The sequence below is a fragment of the Symphodus melops genome (assembly GCF_947650265.1).
Source record: "Symphodus melops genome assembly, chromosome: 13".
NCBI classification, from domain to species: domain Eukaryota; kingdom Metazoa; phylum Chordata; class Actinopteri; order Labriformes; family Labridae; genus Symphodus; species Symphodus melops.
In genome coordinates this window covers 11,360,177-11,375,501 of record NC_136703.1, presented here as the reverse complement: position 1 = coordinate 11,375,501, position 15,325 = coordinate 11,360,177, and the positions used below count along the sequence as shown (strand labels likewise).

Below are 15,325 nucleotides of genomic sequence, written 5' to 3'. Positions count from 1 at the left end.
GGAACATAACCGACAATAAACACAATAAAGATAGCCCACAATACAGTACAGTTGTTTTCAATGTGCCAGAAATTACTGATTTATTTATATTAATTGCAGTCTGTTTCTAAACCATAGTTTTAGAAACTCATCAAAACAGCTTAATTAATTTAATTTAATTTAAATTTAATTTAAGTTAATTTTCCCTGTGACCCACCCAAGTATATCACAAGCATCACAAATGCTTCTTTGTGGCGTTCATCATTTTGTGTCCGCTAGCTTAAACAATTTACAGTCTTTGTTCAAGCAGTTTAAAAACCTTTTATCAGGACATGGTCTTGTTTTCATTAAATCAGGAATGTTGGCAGGCTGAAAGAACATTTTTAATAGCACTTTGGTCCAGAGATTAATATGGCACGTCAACTTCAGATTGGTAAAGAACTTTACACTTTGTCTGAAGCTGGGTGTTTATGTCAGAAGCTCTCGAAACAACAAAGACAGTCTCCTTTTCTAAGGCAAGTCCAGCATGCCATTATCCTCCAGATCTTACTCTGTTCTGTTCTAAACTCCAATAGCCTGAACAATTCTGTTGAGCTTCACGCTAAACTCCACCTACTTCTGCACATATACCCGCTGGAGGAAGAAACCTTGCTGTGGCCAGGCTACGAAGGCTGGCTCGGCAGCCCTGCGAGGTGGTTGGCAAGGAAACTCTTGTAGGCCTCCCGATACAGCTTTGATTTGCTCCTGGTTTCTGTGTCTCAAATGTGTTTTAGACCCTGAGCAAGACCCTTAACTGCTTCATTGTTGGTAGCCTTTCACTGATGTGCCATTACCCATTCAAAATTGCAAGAGAGCGAGAGGGGGAGAGAGGAGGGCATATGTTTACCCCCTCTGGATCAATACATTGTCAACAGCTACTCATAGGTGCAATCAATATCTACAGATCTATGCCTGTAAACAGGGGTTTTGTCACCTCCTTGAAATTGGTTTGGTGCTGTCCACTAAAATGAGCGCTATACTGAGTTTTCTGCAATAAAGAAGTCATTTGGCTGAAAAAAACTCTCCTAGATGTGCAAATACTATATTATTAGTTTGATTAGTGGCAGGCTGCATAGATGTGTGTAGCTGTAAGAGGATCACACAGTATCTTCCTGCAATAACTATTGGTATCTTAGAAATATAAAGCCTTATTTTCTATTACCATTACACCATTGGAAAATGCCAGTGCTGCACATTGTATCAGGCCTAAAGGACAAAAGAAACTGGGAAAATGGTATGTCAAAAAGAGCAAACAGAGTGGATTCCCATTTTATTTCATTCTTGTTTTCTGTCTTCTTTATTCATTTTGAAGGAATGCAAGTACAATGTACAACAAAGACACAGCACCAAGCAATGGAGAGCAGCAGAGCAGAAGGGATGAAGCTGCTGAAGAGGAAGAAGAGGAGGAGGAGGGCACTGTACAGAGAGGAGAGAGCGAGGTTTAAGGGTCAGCCAGAGGTCGCCCAATCAGACACTGATGACAGGTGTCACAGCCAAATGTCTGTGATTAATCACAGTCTGCTTATTAGTTGACTGACTCCCAGCTCAATTCCAGACAAAGGAAGGTAAGTGTGACCTTTAAGTTTGATCCAAAGGTGATAAGGATGGCTTTGCCCTGTAGTGACGAGAGGTGAGAGGGATGGCCGTTGGGTATATGCTTGATGCTGTTGCAAAACTCCTTTTTAAAAAGTTAACTAGTCTGTGAATCCTTGTGTACAGAGATCCCCATGGCTATTATCTAACTTACATCTTCACAATCCACCAGAAAGTACCAAATAAAACAGTACATGGATGCATTTTTTTTTTCCACCATCCAGTTTGATGTTCACATCCATTTGCCATTGCAGATTTTTTTGGAAACAAAATACAAAGTTAGTGAAACTAACACATGAAAATGTTGACAACTAAGTTAAGTGTCTGAAAGTCAAAGTTATACCTCAGTAAAAGCTCATAAACCTGACACGACAGCTTTGACTTTCTCTCAATTGAATTGCTTTGCTGCTGCATGTATTGAGTTCAATATAAATGTGATTTATGCGAGGAGATTTTTCAGTTCATTTTAAAGACACTATAATTAAAGGGAAATGTTGCCCTGTCATGTTTATGCATTTGACTTTCTGGCACTTTTTTTAATTAAAAGTCGCTTGTTGATATAAAGTTATTTTAATACAAAATCAGAATTTGTACAATTTGACTGCTACCTCAACTGGCACACTACACAACTACAGTTTCCCTCTAACATTCACCAAACCACACAAAACTACAGGCTCAGAGATGGTGCTCCTACTGCAAAGTTTATTTTTAACACTGATATTTAGTTAGAAGAGTATTACACTAGTTTTTTTTCGATACATAAAACAATTTCTTTAGGCCATTTTGAAACACGAAGAAGATTCGTTGAATATTGGTACAGATACTGAATGTATACATGATGAGATTTCCTGGTGGGGAAATTCATTTAAAAGCAAACTGATATGTAGAATAACGATATGCACCAGTAACTGTTCAAGGATGTGGCTGACAAAAGAATCTGTAGCCTTTTTGCTGCCATTGGATCTGAGGATTATTTACTCCTTATTGTGTGCATCATAATTCCCACTTCTTGGAAAGAATATTTGTCATTTCCTATAAGAAAGCCTAATTTCCTTTTTGAACTTGTCAGCTCTGATTCGGCAGATTGTAAATAATTTACATCTTAATGTGTCATCTTATAAATCAATTACAATCCAATAATGCCAGAACTTATCATGCAAACATTATCTGAAATACTACTTTTAATGATTCAGCAGCTAATGTTGTGACACAAGGGGGTGAGCCTACTCTTTGTCGTAACTACACAAGATAGCGTGGTTTAAAGTGGTTTCATATGCAGCAGAGTTCTGAAAGCGTATCTAAAAGGCTGCAACAAGGAGAGAAAATAAACAGTGATCATTCTGAAACATCAGCATGCTCAGAAACTATATCTCCACCTTTTGAATAAATACAACAGGTACCCTGTGTGTATTTGGAAAAAAAAACATTCTCAAATCCTGGCACATAAACAATTCTCAGAAATCTAGTCACAGTCCATCATGACACATTAACTCAGGTCATATCCGTTCATTCATGCTGCACTCAGACATTGTTGATAAAATACATTTCGAAGAGGTAAAATCCTAAGACAGATAGAGGGAAGTATAGAGACCAGAGGACCTCCTACTTTGGCTGTTAATTAAAAAAAAACAATAATAAATTAAGAAACACCAGAGGACCTCATTGTTTAAATGACCCCTTCTCCTCAATGCATCATTATCAGTCAGAGTGACAGGGGGGCAGGACAATGCTCAGTTGTTCATTTGGCTGCTAATGCAAGAGAGAAACAATGAAGTAGGATTTTTTCTGAGATTACTGCATCCTGCTTCACAGGAGGCTTGCACAGTACTGGAACTACATGTTGTGGATTTTTCTTTTACTTATTACCGGTAACACACACACAGGTTTTTCATCATGTATCTGATGAATTCTTCAGAACAGCACGACACACACATAGAAGACTGTGTGCAGGACCTTTTTCTCACATATAATTTCAGTGTGAATAAGTACACAGATTATCCAAACAAAAACCAACTCTGCACTTTTTCGCTTTAACCTTGTAGAAAAACTAAAGCAAGTTGTTTGTTTGAATACAGAGGCCCTGAGAGGTTTGCAGGGGATCATCTTTATACTTGTTCCAGGTATTCAGATTTCTGAAAATCAAGGCTTTTTTTCTTTTTACCTGCATGACTATCTGCTGCACATTAATCAATTTAAAGTGAAATTGTTAAACTAAAACAAAAAACATGAATTTTAATGGATTCTCTATTCAGCCGTGTGTGTGTGTGTGTGTGTGTGTGTGTGTGTGTGTGTGTGTGTGTGTGTGTGTGTGTGTGAATATGAACAAAAGGCTCCATTTGAGTGCCACAGTCATAAGTCTGTCAGGAGGGATGACAGGATGCAATTTCACATCGGCGCTGACAAGTCTGGTCCACAGGGGGGTGCTCTGATCTCAGGAAATCATGACTGTCGGGGAACAAAGAAAAGAAAGTCAGCCTCAAAGGGAGTTTTTTAAGGGCTAAATCTCAGCCAGATATTATCTGCTGGAGTCAAGATGGCACCCGTACCTCTGATGCACCGTGTCGATCCTCTGTGGATGATTCTGTTTCCCTGACAACCACTGCTTTGGTCACCTGCATGTCAGGATGCTGCTGCTTGGCTTCCTGGATTGCTATGGCCAGAGCCTGCAAGAGAAAATCAAGAGAACAGTGGTCCTTGTTTGAAATTAATCATAGACAGGGTTTTTTGGGGGGTTTTTTCACTTCAATACAGAGTAATATTTGTTTGTATGTTAGGGCTCAGGGCAACTTTTAATGTTCAATAGTTGACATTGGATTAATATTATACAATTTATGATAAATATGGTTCAAGAAACAAGCTTGTCTGTTAAAGGAGGGCAGGTTGGGACTCGTGAAAAATGTTTCTAGCTAAAAAGAATAAAAAAATAATATATATATTTTTACTATCATCTTCCCTCTTTGTCATGTGTTATTATAAAATTCATATATCTAGCTTGACTCGCATAAAAATATTTTTTAAGATGTTCTCTTACAAAGGTTGAACATGACAATGAACTCAAATTATGTAAAGAGTTTACATTTTTTTAATTCTAATATTGTAATAAATTGAAACAAACATTTAGCAATGTACATTTTCTAACATCTTCAGTAAGTCCATAAATACAGAACCAACAACCACTAGGAACTAAACTGTTTATTCCAAAGTTCATTTGTTCACTTCAGTTCACCTGTTCCTGATCTACATCGTCGTCTCCTGTAATTATGATCCTCTTCTCGATCCTGGTCTCTGAATATCCTCCTTTTACTGTCTGCAACACACACAAAAAAATCTTTAAATAGACTTCAGAAGAAGAGCACACATTTCATTTCAAAGAACACAAAGATGAGCCACACGTCCCCAGAAAAATATATATATAAGTATAACATAAAGTGTAAGCTCTCGAAGTTCCACTCAGACTGCTCTACCTTTGTGACGTGAGTGGTTGCCGAGGTAACATTTTCAGCGACAAGGATTGGCGACCCTGACGCCTCTCTCCCAAAACTGCTCATGTGCACCTGTAGAAATAAATAGGTAAATGTAAATAGGAGAGAACTATATTCCTTCTTTGATATCTTAGTGCATGCAGTCAGGCACATATTAGAATTGTTCTTTGGTCTTCTTGGTATTGTAAGTAGGTTTAATCCTCAGGGAGCAGAAAGAGTGAGCTCCAGGTTGAGTTAAAAATGGAGAGGTCCTTTTCTTTGTACTCACAGGGGAAACACTCTTTCTCGTAGAGTAAGAAACTTCACTTAGGCTACTGATACCATGATCCTGAAAACAAACAAATTCATTATTTCAGTTGAAGGTCGTTCTTCAGTTATATTGTCTCTTTTATCTGTAATATTTTTTAATACCTGATCTGTGAACTCCACAATGGTTGTTGTGACCTCTGACCCATTTGGCTGAGTCTCCGTCCTGACGTCTGTCTTTCTTACTGCTGGCGTGGGCATGACATCGCTGGCTTCCCTGCTCAGCGGTGTGGCAGCAGAGATGCGACCAGCTTCTCTGTGTGTCTGGTCTCTGTCCACTGACGAAGACACAGGAACTGACCTCTTTGGTTTTTTAGGAACAACTGGCTGCAGTGAAGAAGAAGAAGAAAAAAGGTACACAAATGATGAATCTCATCATTTACAACAGCTTCTGATACTCGGATAAAGAACCTGAAGCAAATTCAAACCTAAGATACAGATAGACCATGTTTTTTAGCTCAAAAAAATCGACAAAAAAAGTAGGAAATTAAAATATTTTTGTATTGCCTGTCACCATATTTCTTTCCAGACACTTGGGGAGGGACTTTGTCTGCTCCTTTTTCCAATTTCAGAGATTAGAAAGTAACAATATACTTAATGGAATGTCCTTTTAAAATGCAGAGCCTCATTTAGTGGAGCTTTTTTTGACAGACTAAATCATGAACTTTAACACAAAAAATAGCAGCAGATACAGAAAAACACTTTGTCAAAGCTGTGACTTAAATATTTGGTGCGAACACATCACAATTCCTCTTCATTTGAACCACCATGGAATTGTTGTCTGTTCTATTTCTGTATGTTTCTTCACGTTCACTATGACTAACTACTGTGCACGCAAAAGAGACGCCTGAAAACAAAACCTTTATCAACTTGTCAACAGCTAAGTTTGGCAATCCGTCATCATACACTATGTGCCACTATGACAGTGAGATGTTGTGGTGTTACAGGAGTAGAGTTGTTAAAAAATCTATCCCTCAATACTGTTTGTTTTGCCACAACAGTTACATTTACTTGGTTTTTTTTTTACAAGGGAGCTATAGATATAAAACACTTACATGAGCATATTTCTGTTGTTGTCTAATAATAGCGCTGGTTTTATGCATACCTGAAAAGAACATACAAAGGAAAAAGTCTTTTATCCACACTTTATATTCTGTTCCACAGTACCTGCACATCTGGCCGTTTGACCTCCTGTCGGACTTCTTCGGCATGGATAAGTTTGGCTGGAGGGCTGCAGCTGGCTCCTCTGGACAGAGGAGCTGACACTAATGGAGGAGGAGGTTCACAGGGACCCTGATGCTGCTGCTGCTGCTGGAGATAGTCTATGCCAAAGCACAGACCCACGTCAGGTGAAAGATCTCTGTCTCCCAGTTCTGACATTCCCCTGGAGAACTCCTCCATGCCTGTGTGCAGGTCTGTGAGGACGGTGAAATCCACTTCTGCCTCAAGGCTGGAAGTCGAGCTGACAGTGATGCTTGAACATTTGCGCTCGATGCCCAAGTGGGTTTCTTTCAGGTACAGGATGTCATGGTCCTGGTCATCCTCTGAGACGGAGCCCAGGCGTCTCTCCCATGGTTCCATCTGCAGAATAAAAGAGATGTATTATATTTGAAGCATTTTAAATATCTATAAAATAAAGCAATTTTAAGAAATTTGAGCTAAAGAGAAAAAGATGCAGTCTTTTTTTTTGTCTATGGAGGAGAATAAAAGATGTAGACTGTTTCACAGACCTATCCATCATTGCATGATACTAGCCACATTTTTCCTATCAACAACAACGAACACAATGAAAATGTGTGGGAAAACTAAGCAACCTTTATAAACTGATTTCCAAAGAATTGGCTGAAATCAAGGAAAAACTAATGAGAGTTAGGTGGAGCAAAGAGAAGACTCACTGATGCTTCGTCGAGAGGCTCCTCGTGAATAGCAGGTGTTGGAGGAGTCTCCTATGGAGAAACAAACAAGGATGCATTAATATTAAAGAGGGTAAATTCATTGAAGTTACGATGATAGCAAACCATGTTACATTTCATACGTGAAAAAACAAGAAGAGAGCAAGGAGTATTTTTTCATTCTATTGCTATGATTTTTATTAGCAGCACAAAAGAGCTAATTCAAGTGTTGTTGTTTTTTTCACAGAACAATGTTTTATAATGTTATCTTCTTTAAGCTTTAAAGCTAATTTGTTTTTGTACTGGTTGGAGCTCACTCCATATTTATATATGAAATGTATTATTTTTTTCCATTGAATTAAATTGTAAACACTTTAATGTATTAAGTTTTTACAATTTCTTCCAACTTCAGGGCTTGAGTTTAACTTGCTTAATAAATACACATGAGAATTCCTTGATACTGTAAAGCTTAAGGCTAGTGTCAGAAGCATGCACATAGAGTAAGCTGTGCCTCAGAGGCAGATAATAAAAAATGACTGCAAGTGCAATGGTAATGCCATGCACTAAAAGGTTAGATTTTTTTAAATTCCCTTGCAGGAAAGAGGTATTCATATTGGTAGATGCAGCATATGAATGCCTGAACCCAGAAGAGATTTGGCAGCTCTGCAGGCTGTGATCACATCTCATCGCCTTTTTCATTTTCTAGTGCTGCTACAGAGGTGCCAAGGCAGAACATTTGGCCCGAATGCCCTTCTCAAACATTTATAAAAAAGGATTTAAATTATGTGAGAAATTGTTTTTAAAGGAAAATAGTGGAAAGGTCTTGTGCTCCTTGCAACAGCAGCCACCTTAATCCTGTGAAGATGTTGGAAGGAGAGACCAGGTGTTAACGTGACAAGTTACGGTGGGATAAAAGGGGACGCCTGAAGCTTATAAGCATTGTGAACTTTGCTTAAAGGCCCGCAGCGTTCTGAAATGGCCAAGCAGATGTCAAGCGCTGTGAAGAAGGGAACAACGGAAAGCAAAAAGATCTCTGGGCCAATGATGCGATGCTGAGGAAGAAGGTGAACTTTTGCTTTCTCGTACATGAGTTCTGAAGAATGTGTATGTGATTTGTTTTGTTTTTAGATGGCAAAAACAAGTTGGCTCAACATCGCCTGAAGCTCATGCAATGTTTTACTTTCCGATGATGGACAAACAGGTTAGAGGGGGCTGATGGTTTACCGCTTGCTTCCACTTGTTGGCTGTTTCTTGGCTGGCTGGCCGGTAGTGGATGTGGCTGTTGTCCACATTGCTTTGTCTGTCTCTGGTCCAATGTGTTTTCAGAGGAAGACTTCGAGGGGGAGCTGTGGGATATTTGGAGCCAGAAGGAAGATTTTCTTTATAGTCTGAGTTGTTTTGAAAATGATCCGTCCACTGACTGTGTCCTGTCGTACCTCTGCTGTCTTTGATTTCCTGTTGTCTGAGCAGCTCCTTCTTAATCTGTTGATGAAGCAGACTTTGCTGAGGATGTGACACTGCAAATTCACTCTGGTATTTGGACGCCCCTGTGTTTTCCTTGACAACATCTGTGGCAGCTTGCAGTACAGTATAATCATCCACTCTCCTTCCTGCTTCACAGGATTCGCCTTTTGATTCTGTCATCTGTACATCCTCAGTCGCACCAAAGACGCCTCTATCAGGCCAGCTTTGAGTTTGAGGGTTTGGAACACCTTTGTTCTCCTTATTCAAAGACTTCTTTGATCTTTGTGGCTTGAGAGGAACTATTTTGGTGACTTCTGAGTGCGAGTTTTCAGTTGTGTGGCAATCTTTGGCTCCCATGGGGCTCGGATCTTTTACTTTCCAAGTCTCACAGTGCCTTGTGTCACTCTCACTTTTCCCCCCTATGCCCTTTGGGAGCGATTCAGTTGGCGGAGTCTCAAAGTTTGTTGGTCTCTCTCGATGGATACGGTTCTCAAAATGACTCTGCTTGACATCTCTGTGAATCCCTGTGTTTCTGTCTTTGTCAGACAGAGATCCATATCCGTTTTCATGAACAACATTCCTTGTCGATACAGAATCGTGATGATGCCCTTTAGTTGTGGCTGTATTATCCACGTCTGTGTTTGCCATTGTTGTAAAGTGTGTCCAAGGTTTCAGAGAGACTGTGTCTTTACTGACAGGAGAGGTCTTGTTTTCCATACAAGAATAAATATCCAGCGCTCCTTCATACGCATCCTGCTTGTCAATCAATTTGACATCACCGGTTGCCTATGTTGACATAGAGTAAACAGTTGCATTAGCCTAGCTAGTGACACTAAACTCCTCAAGTTGTTATTTCATGTCCCTTTTTTAAAACCATACATGATGAATTAAAGAAAACCAATTATGTTTGGGGACCTTTGACTGTGCAAATATTGATGTATGTTTAGATCTCTTTTATGATCAATGGAATCAAAGTTTTGAAAGAGAATGCAAAAAGAAGAGAGGACGGTAGAGGGCTGAACAATACAACATTTATAGAAAACATACCATTTGAAACTACACTACATTAATATAGTGGGTTCTTTGACCTCTGGAATAGGATCTAATTCTTACTGGTTTCCGCTCTGGAGTTCCACCTGGAGGAGTATTGGAGGAGAGGCGTTTCTCCCTCTGGGCCATCTTGCTGTTAGGCTGCCTTAGAGCTCTCTTCAGCTCATTGATGCTGGCCTGGTGCTTTTGCAGAACATCTTCAGGCTTATCCAGGAACTGCTGCTTAGACAGTAGAGGTCACATCAGGAACACAGCAAAAGTTCAAATCCTATTTCCAAATCTACATGTTTGATTATGGTTGCACATATTACGATAGAAGGAATTGAAGCTGAAAATCAGCATGGAGGTGATAACTTTGGCCAATATGTTTATCTCTAGCCTGCATAAATGTACTTAAACAAAAATGAAATATATGACAGAGGGGACACAAGACAAAGAGTGTCGGAGCATCAGAGGAACTTGAAGCAGGTCAAGAATGTGTGACTGCTGTAACGCTTTCCTGTAATTCTAAAATCTCAAACGAGAAATATTGGCATTCTAATCTTTTTCAGACCGACTTAAACAACACACGGAAAAAAAAGCTGAGCAACTGAACACAACCCAATCTGGGTTACTGACTGTTTTATGTTTTGTAACTGTGCAGCAGGTTATTTTAGTAATAGCACCACATGATCGGAACACGTCAGACTAAAACTGACCAAGCAAAGATAACTTAAAACAGTACACACATCACAGCTTTTATCACATTTCCTTTTGCATTGCTGCTCTTAGACAAAAGCAATTCATCTCATAGTTACAGTGACAAACTGTATAAAAAACTATGAATTGCTATTTATTATCATAATTAATCTTAAACATTAGGATTAATACCGACAGTTTTTAAATCAATAAGTGGCTGTACAGAAAATACTCCTACTGAGACATGCAAATGTTCAAACATTAGTGCATCAAACGATTGAGTATGACGAGGGAAAAAAACAGCATGAATGTGAAGTTGGTTGCTGTTGTTGCACACTGTGTTACATCAGGAAATGAAAGGCATGGTAGGGAATATGTAATCCCAGCATACCTGTTGAACATGACACACATCACATGCAAAGAAGAGAGGACAAGCAGTACCTCCTGTTTAGGCCGAGGGGTGGCCAAATCCTTGTCCAAAAGATGAGGTGGGCCAAGTGAGATGAAGTGAAGGGTATTTGAGAGCAAAGCAGGAGGTTAAGAGTTAGGACGAGAAGGGGTGGAGAACAGAAGCGTGCAGAGACAAAGAGGTAAAGTGCTGCAGGTGAGTCCAAAAGGCAGGTGTCCAGACAGACAGACAGACAGACAGACAGACAGATACAAACAGAAACAGTCCACACCACCCGGGCTTTTAAGCCTTTAAAGACTGTTAAGCAGTTTAATGTTCTGCCAAATAGACAGGGACAATCCATTTCAAAGTCAGCCAATTGATAATGAATGCAGTCTTCTATTGACTGGAGATAAGTGCTTGGAGAAGGTGATTCTTCACATTCTTCTTCATCCAAACATTTTGTGAAAGTGCATTACAAAACCACAAATGAACAGAGCTTCAGAAGCTAATGCTTTGTCAATATTTCCTGCACTACTTAATCACACTACCACAGATACCTGCACAGGACTAATACAAGACTATAAACACTGGTAGCCTATAACCTTTATCTTGTAAATACCACAAAGACTGGATTTGTGAATCCAACAACAACATTCAGTATCGAAGGGGCCGTTTTGCAGATATAATTCATTAAACGAATAAATCATTAAGAGGTTTTACCCATCTCAGCATAAATACCATGAGATTTGTCAACTGGGGATCTACTAAATCGTCAACATTGCTTCAAGGTCCCATCTGTTTATCCTGCTAAAAGCCATCAATCCCTCTAATTACACACAGAGACTGTTAAAGATACACACAACATATGTAAGTTTTTTTTTTTTTTTAAACAAGAGTTTTTTTTCTACAATTGAACTCTTTCTGACATTTTAAAGTGCTTAATGAAATCGGATATCGATTTCTACCGTAGCTTTTCAACTGACAAAAAAAAAGTAAATATAGAGTTTGAATCACTTAAAACAATATACTTGGTGTCTATGAACTGAAGATCCTTTCATGCAGTTTCCATGGATAAGACTCAGTGGAAACCAGGAAATTATGATGTGAAAAATAACATTACCTCCAGAGACAATCAAAATACAAACAAACTGAGAGCATTGGTGCATGACCGACAACAACCAAAACCACACAAACAGACACTGAGGTCCAATGCCAAAGTACCTCTGGTTTTGATTCTACAGGTGAGCCTGCTTCCTCAGCCTGCTGGAGAGGATGAAGTGGACGAAGAGGTCAAAGAGAAAGACAGGGAGAGCAGAGGTCAGCGAAGTTTGTTAACAATATAGCAGGGATAAGAGAAGAGCTGTTAGACGCAGGATGCTTGGTTAAATGAAAAGAATGTGCATAAAAGATGTGCAGGTTTTCAGATGACATACAGTAAAAGAAGAGGACACAATAATAAGTCCTAGAAGTTTAGAGAAAATCAGAAATTAGGAAAAAATTGTGCCAAATAGAAAATAGTAGGAATGGTGAAAACAGTTTAAAGTTAAAAGGATAGTGTAAATGAGGAGTGTTAGTCTGGAACTTTTGAGTTATTTTACCAACTTTGGTGACTGCAGCTGCCAGATAAATGTTCAAAATTGTCAACTTGAATATTTTTTTTGTACTTTAAAATATTTTCAAGTGCTGAACAGCAACATATTTTTTTTTACAAGGGTTGTTTTGAAATACCTTGAGTTCCAAAGTCTTGGTTGGTGTTTGGATGTTGCCCCCCCGAGGAGGCTTCTGTACTGGTTCCGGTTCCTGACCATCATTTAGCTCCAGCTCCTGATCTGTGTACTGGTCCTGGTCTTGGTCCTGATAGTGGTACTGATCATGATCCAGGTCAAGGCTGCCTTCTTGGTCCAAGTCTTCTCTAGACATGAACTGCGTTCGTTCACTGGAGCTTCGCTGGGACAGCTGGTCCATACTGTCACCAAGAGCAGAGGCTGGAAAAAAGTGAGTAAGGGGAAACATTGACTCTCTTGACTTGAGTGTTGAAACTTCTACATGGCATGACCCTACAATCCATTGTTATATCTGTATAGGCTGTGCCTTTATATGGAGTCTTCAATGTGGAGTAATAGCACTAATCAGCCCCTCAAAGATGCTAAAATTGCCATTAATGACCTTGGCCAGGCAAGGCTGGCAGTTGGTTGTGCAGGAAGCATTGCTGATGACTGCGAGTAAGTTGTCAAACTTGCTATGGTTGTTGAAACCCTGCCCTCATTACTGTTTTCCAAAGTTTGTCACAGCTCTGACAACATAAACTTGCAGAGATTTGGAAGGTACCAAACTAAAAGAACTTTTTAAAGTAAGTGTATACACCCACAATCATCAATCATTAGTTACCATTATACTTTCTGAAGCCAAAATGTAGCTTTTTTCACATCACTATCTAGGCTTTTTTTTAAGTATGACTATGGGTCACAGTATAATGTCTTACTTAGATGACAGGCGGTCGATGAAGTGAATGTCTATCCCAGGTATACATGCCTCAATACATATTTGCATAATTGCTGATAATACAGTTTTGTCTAACAGTATTACTCTCAATGGGACCATGTACTGTATTAAGAAAAAACACCATGCTGTATTAAATATAATTTAGCTAGTAAGGGACCCTGAATTCATTATAAAAATGTTAGTTATTAAAAATACAGTTATTTCATATTTGTTCCACACTTATTCTTAGAATCAGTGTGCAGGTTTAAGACACTTTCAAATTAATTTCACTTTTGAAAGCAAGAGCCCAAATCTTAAAAGTACAACATTTAAATAATGTCTCTTTTTAGCTTATTTACACAGAATAAGATAGAAGTAGATTTCCATGCATACATTTCCATTCATCCATTTGTCAATTTTCTCAACCTACCAACTTATTCCCTAACAATAATATTCAAGACGCAAGTGAACATTGATGAGAAAAGGAAAAAGCTGAGGTTTCTTACCTCCATCAATGCTTCTCGGCAGCAAGTACCTCTTGCTAACAGACCGTTCAAACTGTGGTGCCGGCCTGTCAATCAGGGCACTGGCCTGTCTGGTTTGAGCTTGGGTCCGCCCGCTGTAGCGGAACTTGGAGCCAATCACCAGGAACCCCTTGGGAGGCGGCTCTGGGGAAACCAACCTGTAGAAAGGTTCAGTCTGTGTAAATTTACAACAAATACTCTGATTTTCTGATAATCTGATCTTTTGCCAACTTTGATTAATTACTTTGACATATAGGAAAATAGGGGTAATGCTTTATTAATAATAAAAGTCCCTAATTCCCCAATCTTTTACGGTGATTTCCTTTAAAGAACTAAAATTTTTAAAAAAATAGTTAGTTCAGCTTTGACTGTAAACTAGAAGATTAGTTTTTGAGAGAGATTTGACTGAAAGATAAGTGTCAACGATGTTGTTTTACATTTTGAGAAGGGTTACAAAACATCCCACAGAAAATTACAATCAATATGATGCCATCGGCAGCAACAGGTCAACTTATATTAGCATAAAAAATAAAAACAGGACTCTATCTAAAATAGATATAGTCTTGTAGTCACCAGTTATGAGTCCAAGAAGTAAGTGAACCCTACTAGTAATTATCCTGCCCTCTTAAAACCACAACTTAACGCTTTGACTTTTTGGTAATTGTAGGGGTAAAGCGTATGAGATAGGAGGTGTTAAAATTGCTGTGAAAATGCTAGTAGACAGCCTGTAAATAAAACAAAGCTAGCTGTTTCTGACTGTTTTTAAGTGAAACAGGTTCTGGAAGTTCCTTCATTAAAACCACAGAGATATGGAAGGGGTCTCTTATCTTTATCAGTTACGTAATGTAAAGCAATAAGAAGTGTTTGTTGGGGGGAAAAATGGATTTTGTGAGGGTAACCTGTGAGAGAAATCTGTCATGCAAAGTGTTAACAGTGCAAAGTGTGCAGGGTGAGATGACTTTGTGCAGAGGGGGTATGTTACTGTGCACGTGTTAAGTCCTACCTGAAAAAGGTGTGGTGCTCAATGCAGACCTTCCACAATCGTTTTGAGGCTCGGTGGTTTGGTAGCTTGAAGCCTATGGTGCTTTCAAACTGTTCATACTGAGCAGTGAGGGAAAGGAGTGGAGGTGGAAGAGGAGAAAGATGTGCATAGAAAAAGAGAGTGGAGGAAGGGTATTGAGTGAAGGGAAAGATGAGGGATTGGTAGCATTGTGAATTTGTTTACTATGCAGCAATCAATTGTATTTCTGTTTGTGCTTCGAAAGTTATTATCAAGTCTTCCAGATCTATGTCTATCAGGTTTTCCAAATTAACCATTTGCGTGCACTCTCTGCTGTTGTGACCTAAGTAAACTTTTAAATCGGAACTTATTAGCAATATAAACGCTCTTTAGACAAAAGGACTGGTCCATTTACAAGAGAAGCAAACTTCATCCATCTGTGGGTA

General features: G+C 39.0%; 1 protein-coding gene across 11 annotated transcripts in view; it reads right to left on the bottom strand.

Moving 5' to 3' along the window:
• Positions 1–1,286: 1,286 nt before the first annotated feature.
• Positions 1,287–15,325, bottom strand: part of LOC306833806 (band 4.1-like protein 1) — a 40,908-nt gene continuing 26,869 nt past the window's right edge. The window contains exons 10-25 of one of the 11 annotated variants that reach the window (XM_079359350.1): positions 14,883–14,980; positions 13,862–14,037; positions 12,603–12,859; positions 12,096–12,137; positions 10,925–10,954; positions 9,869–10,027; positions 8,728–9,541; positions 8,516–8,637; positions 7,295–7,345; positions 6,567–6,980; positions 5,505–5,726; positions 5,362–5,421; positions 5,076–5,165; positions 4,838–4,918; positions 4,158–4,274; positions 1,287–4,056 (exon numbers count right to left, since the gene is read on the bottom strand). In XM_079359350.1, the coding sequence (XP_079215476.1) occupies positions 4,051–4,056; positions 4,158–4,274; positions 4,838–4,918; positions 5,076–5,165; positions 5,362–5,421; positions 5,505–5,726; positions 6,567–6,980; positions 7,295–7,345; positions 8,516–8,637; positions 8,728–9,541; positions 9,869–10,027; positions 10,925–10,954; positions 12,096–12,137; positions 12,603–12,859; positions 13,862–14,037; positions 14,883–14,980 (2,739 nt within the window). In that variant the 3' untranslated portion in view covers positions 1,287–4,050. Of the gene's footprint in view, positions 4,057–4,157; positions 4,275–4,837; positions 4,919–5,075; positions 5,166–5,361; positions 5,422–5,504; positions 5,727–6,566; positions 6,981–7,294; positions 7,346–8,515; positions 9,542–9,868; positions 10,028–10,924; positions 10,955–12,095; positions 12,138–12,602; positions 12,860–13,861; positions 14,038–14,882; positions 14,981–15,325 lie in introns of all 11 variants that reach the window. The other 10 variants (XM_079359341.1, XM_079359344.1, XM_079359345.1 and 7 more) reach the window with 10 other exon arrangements.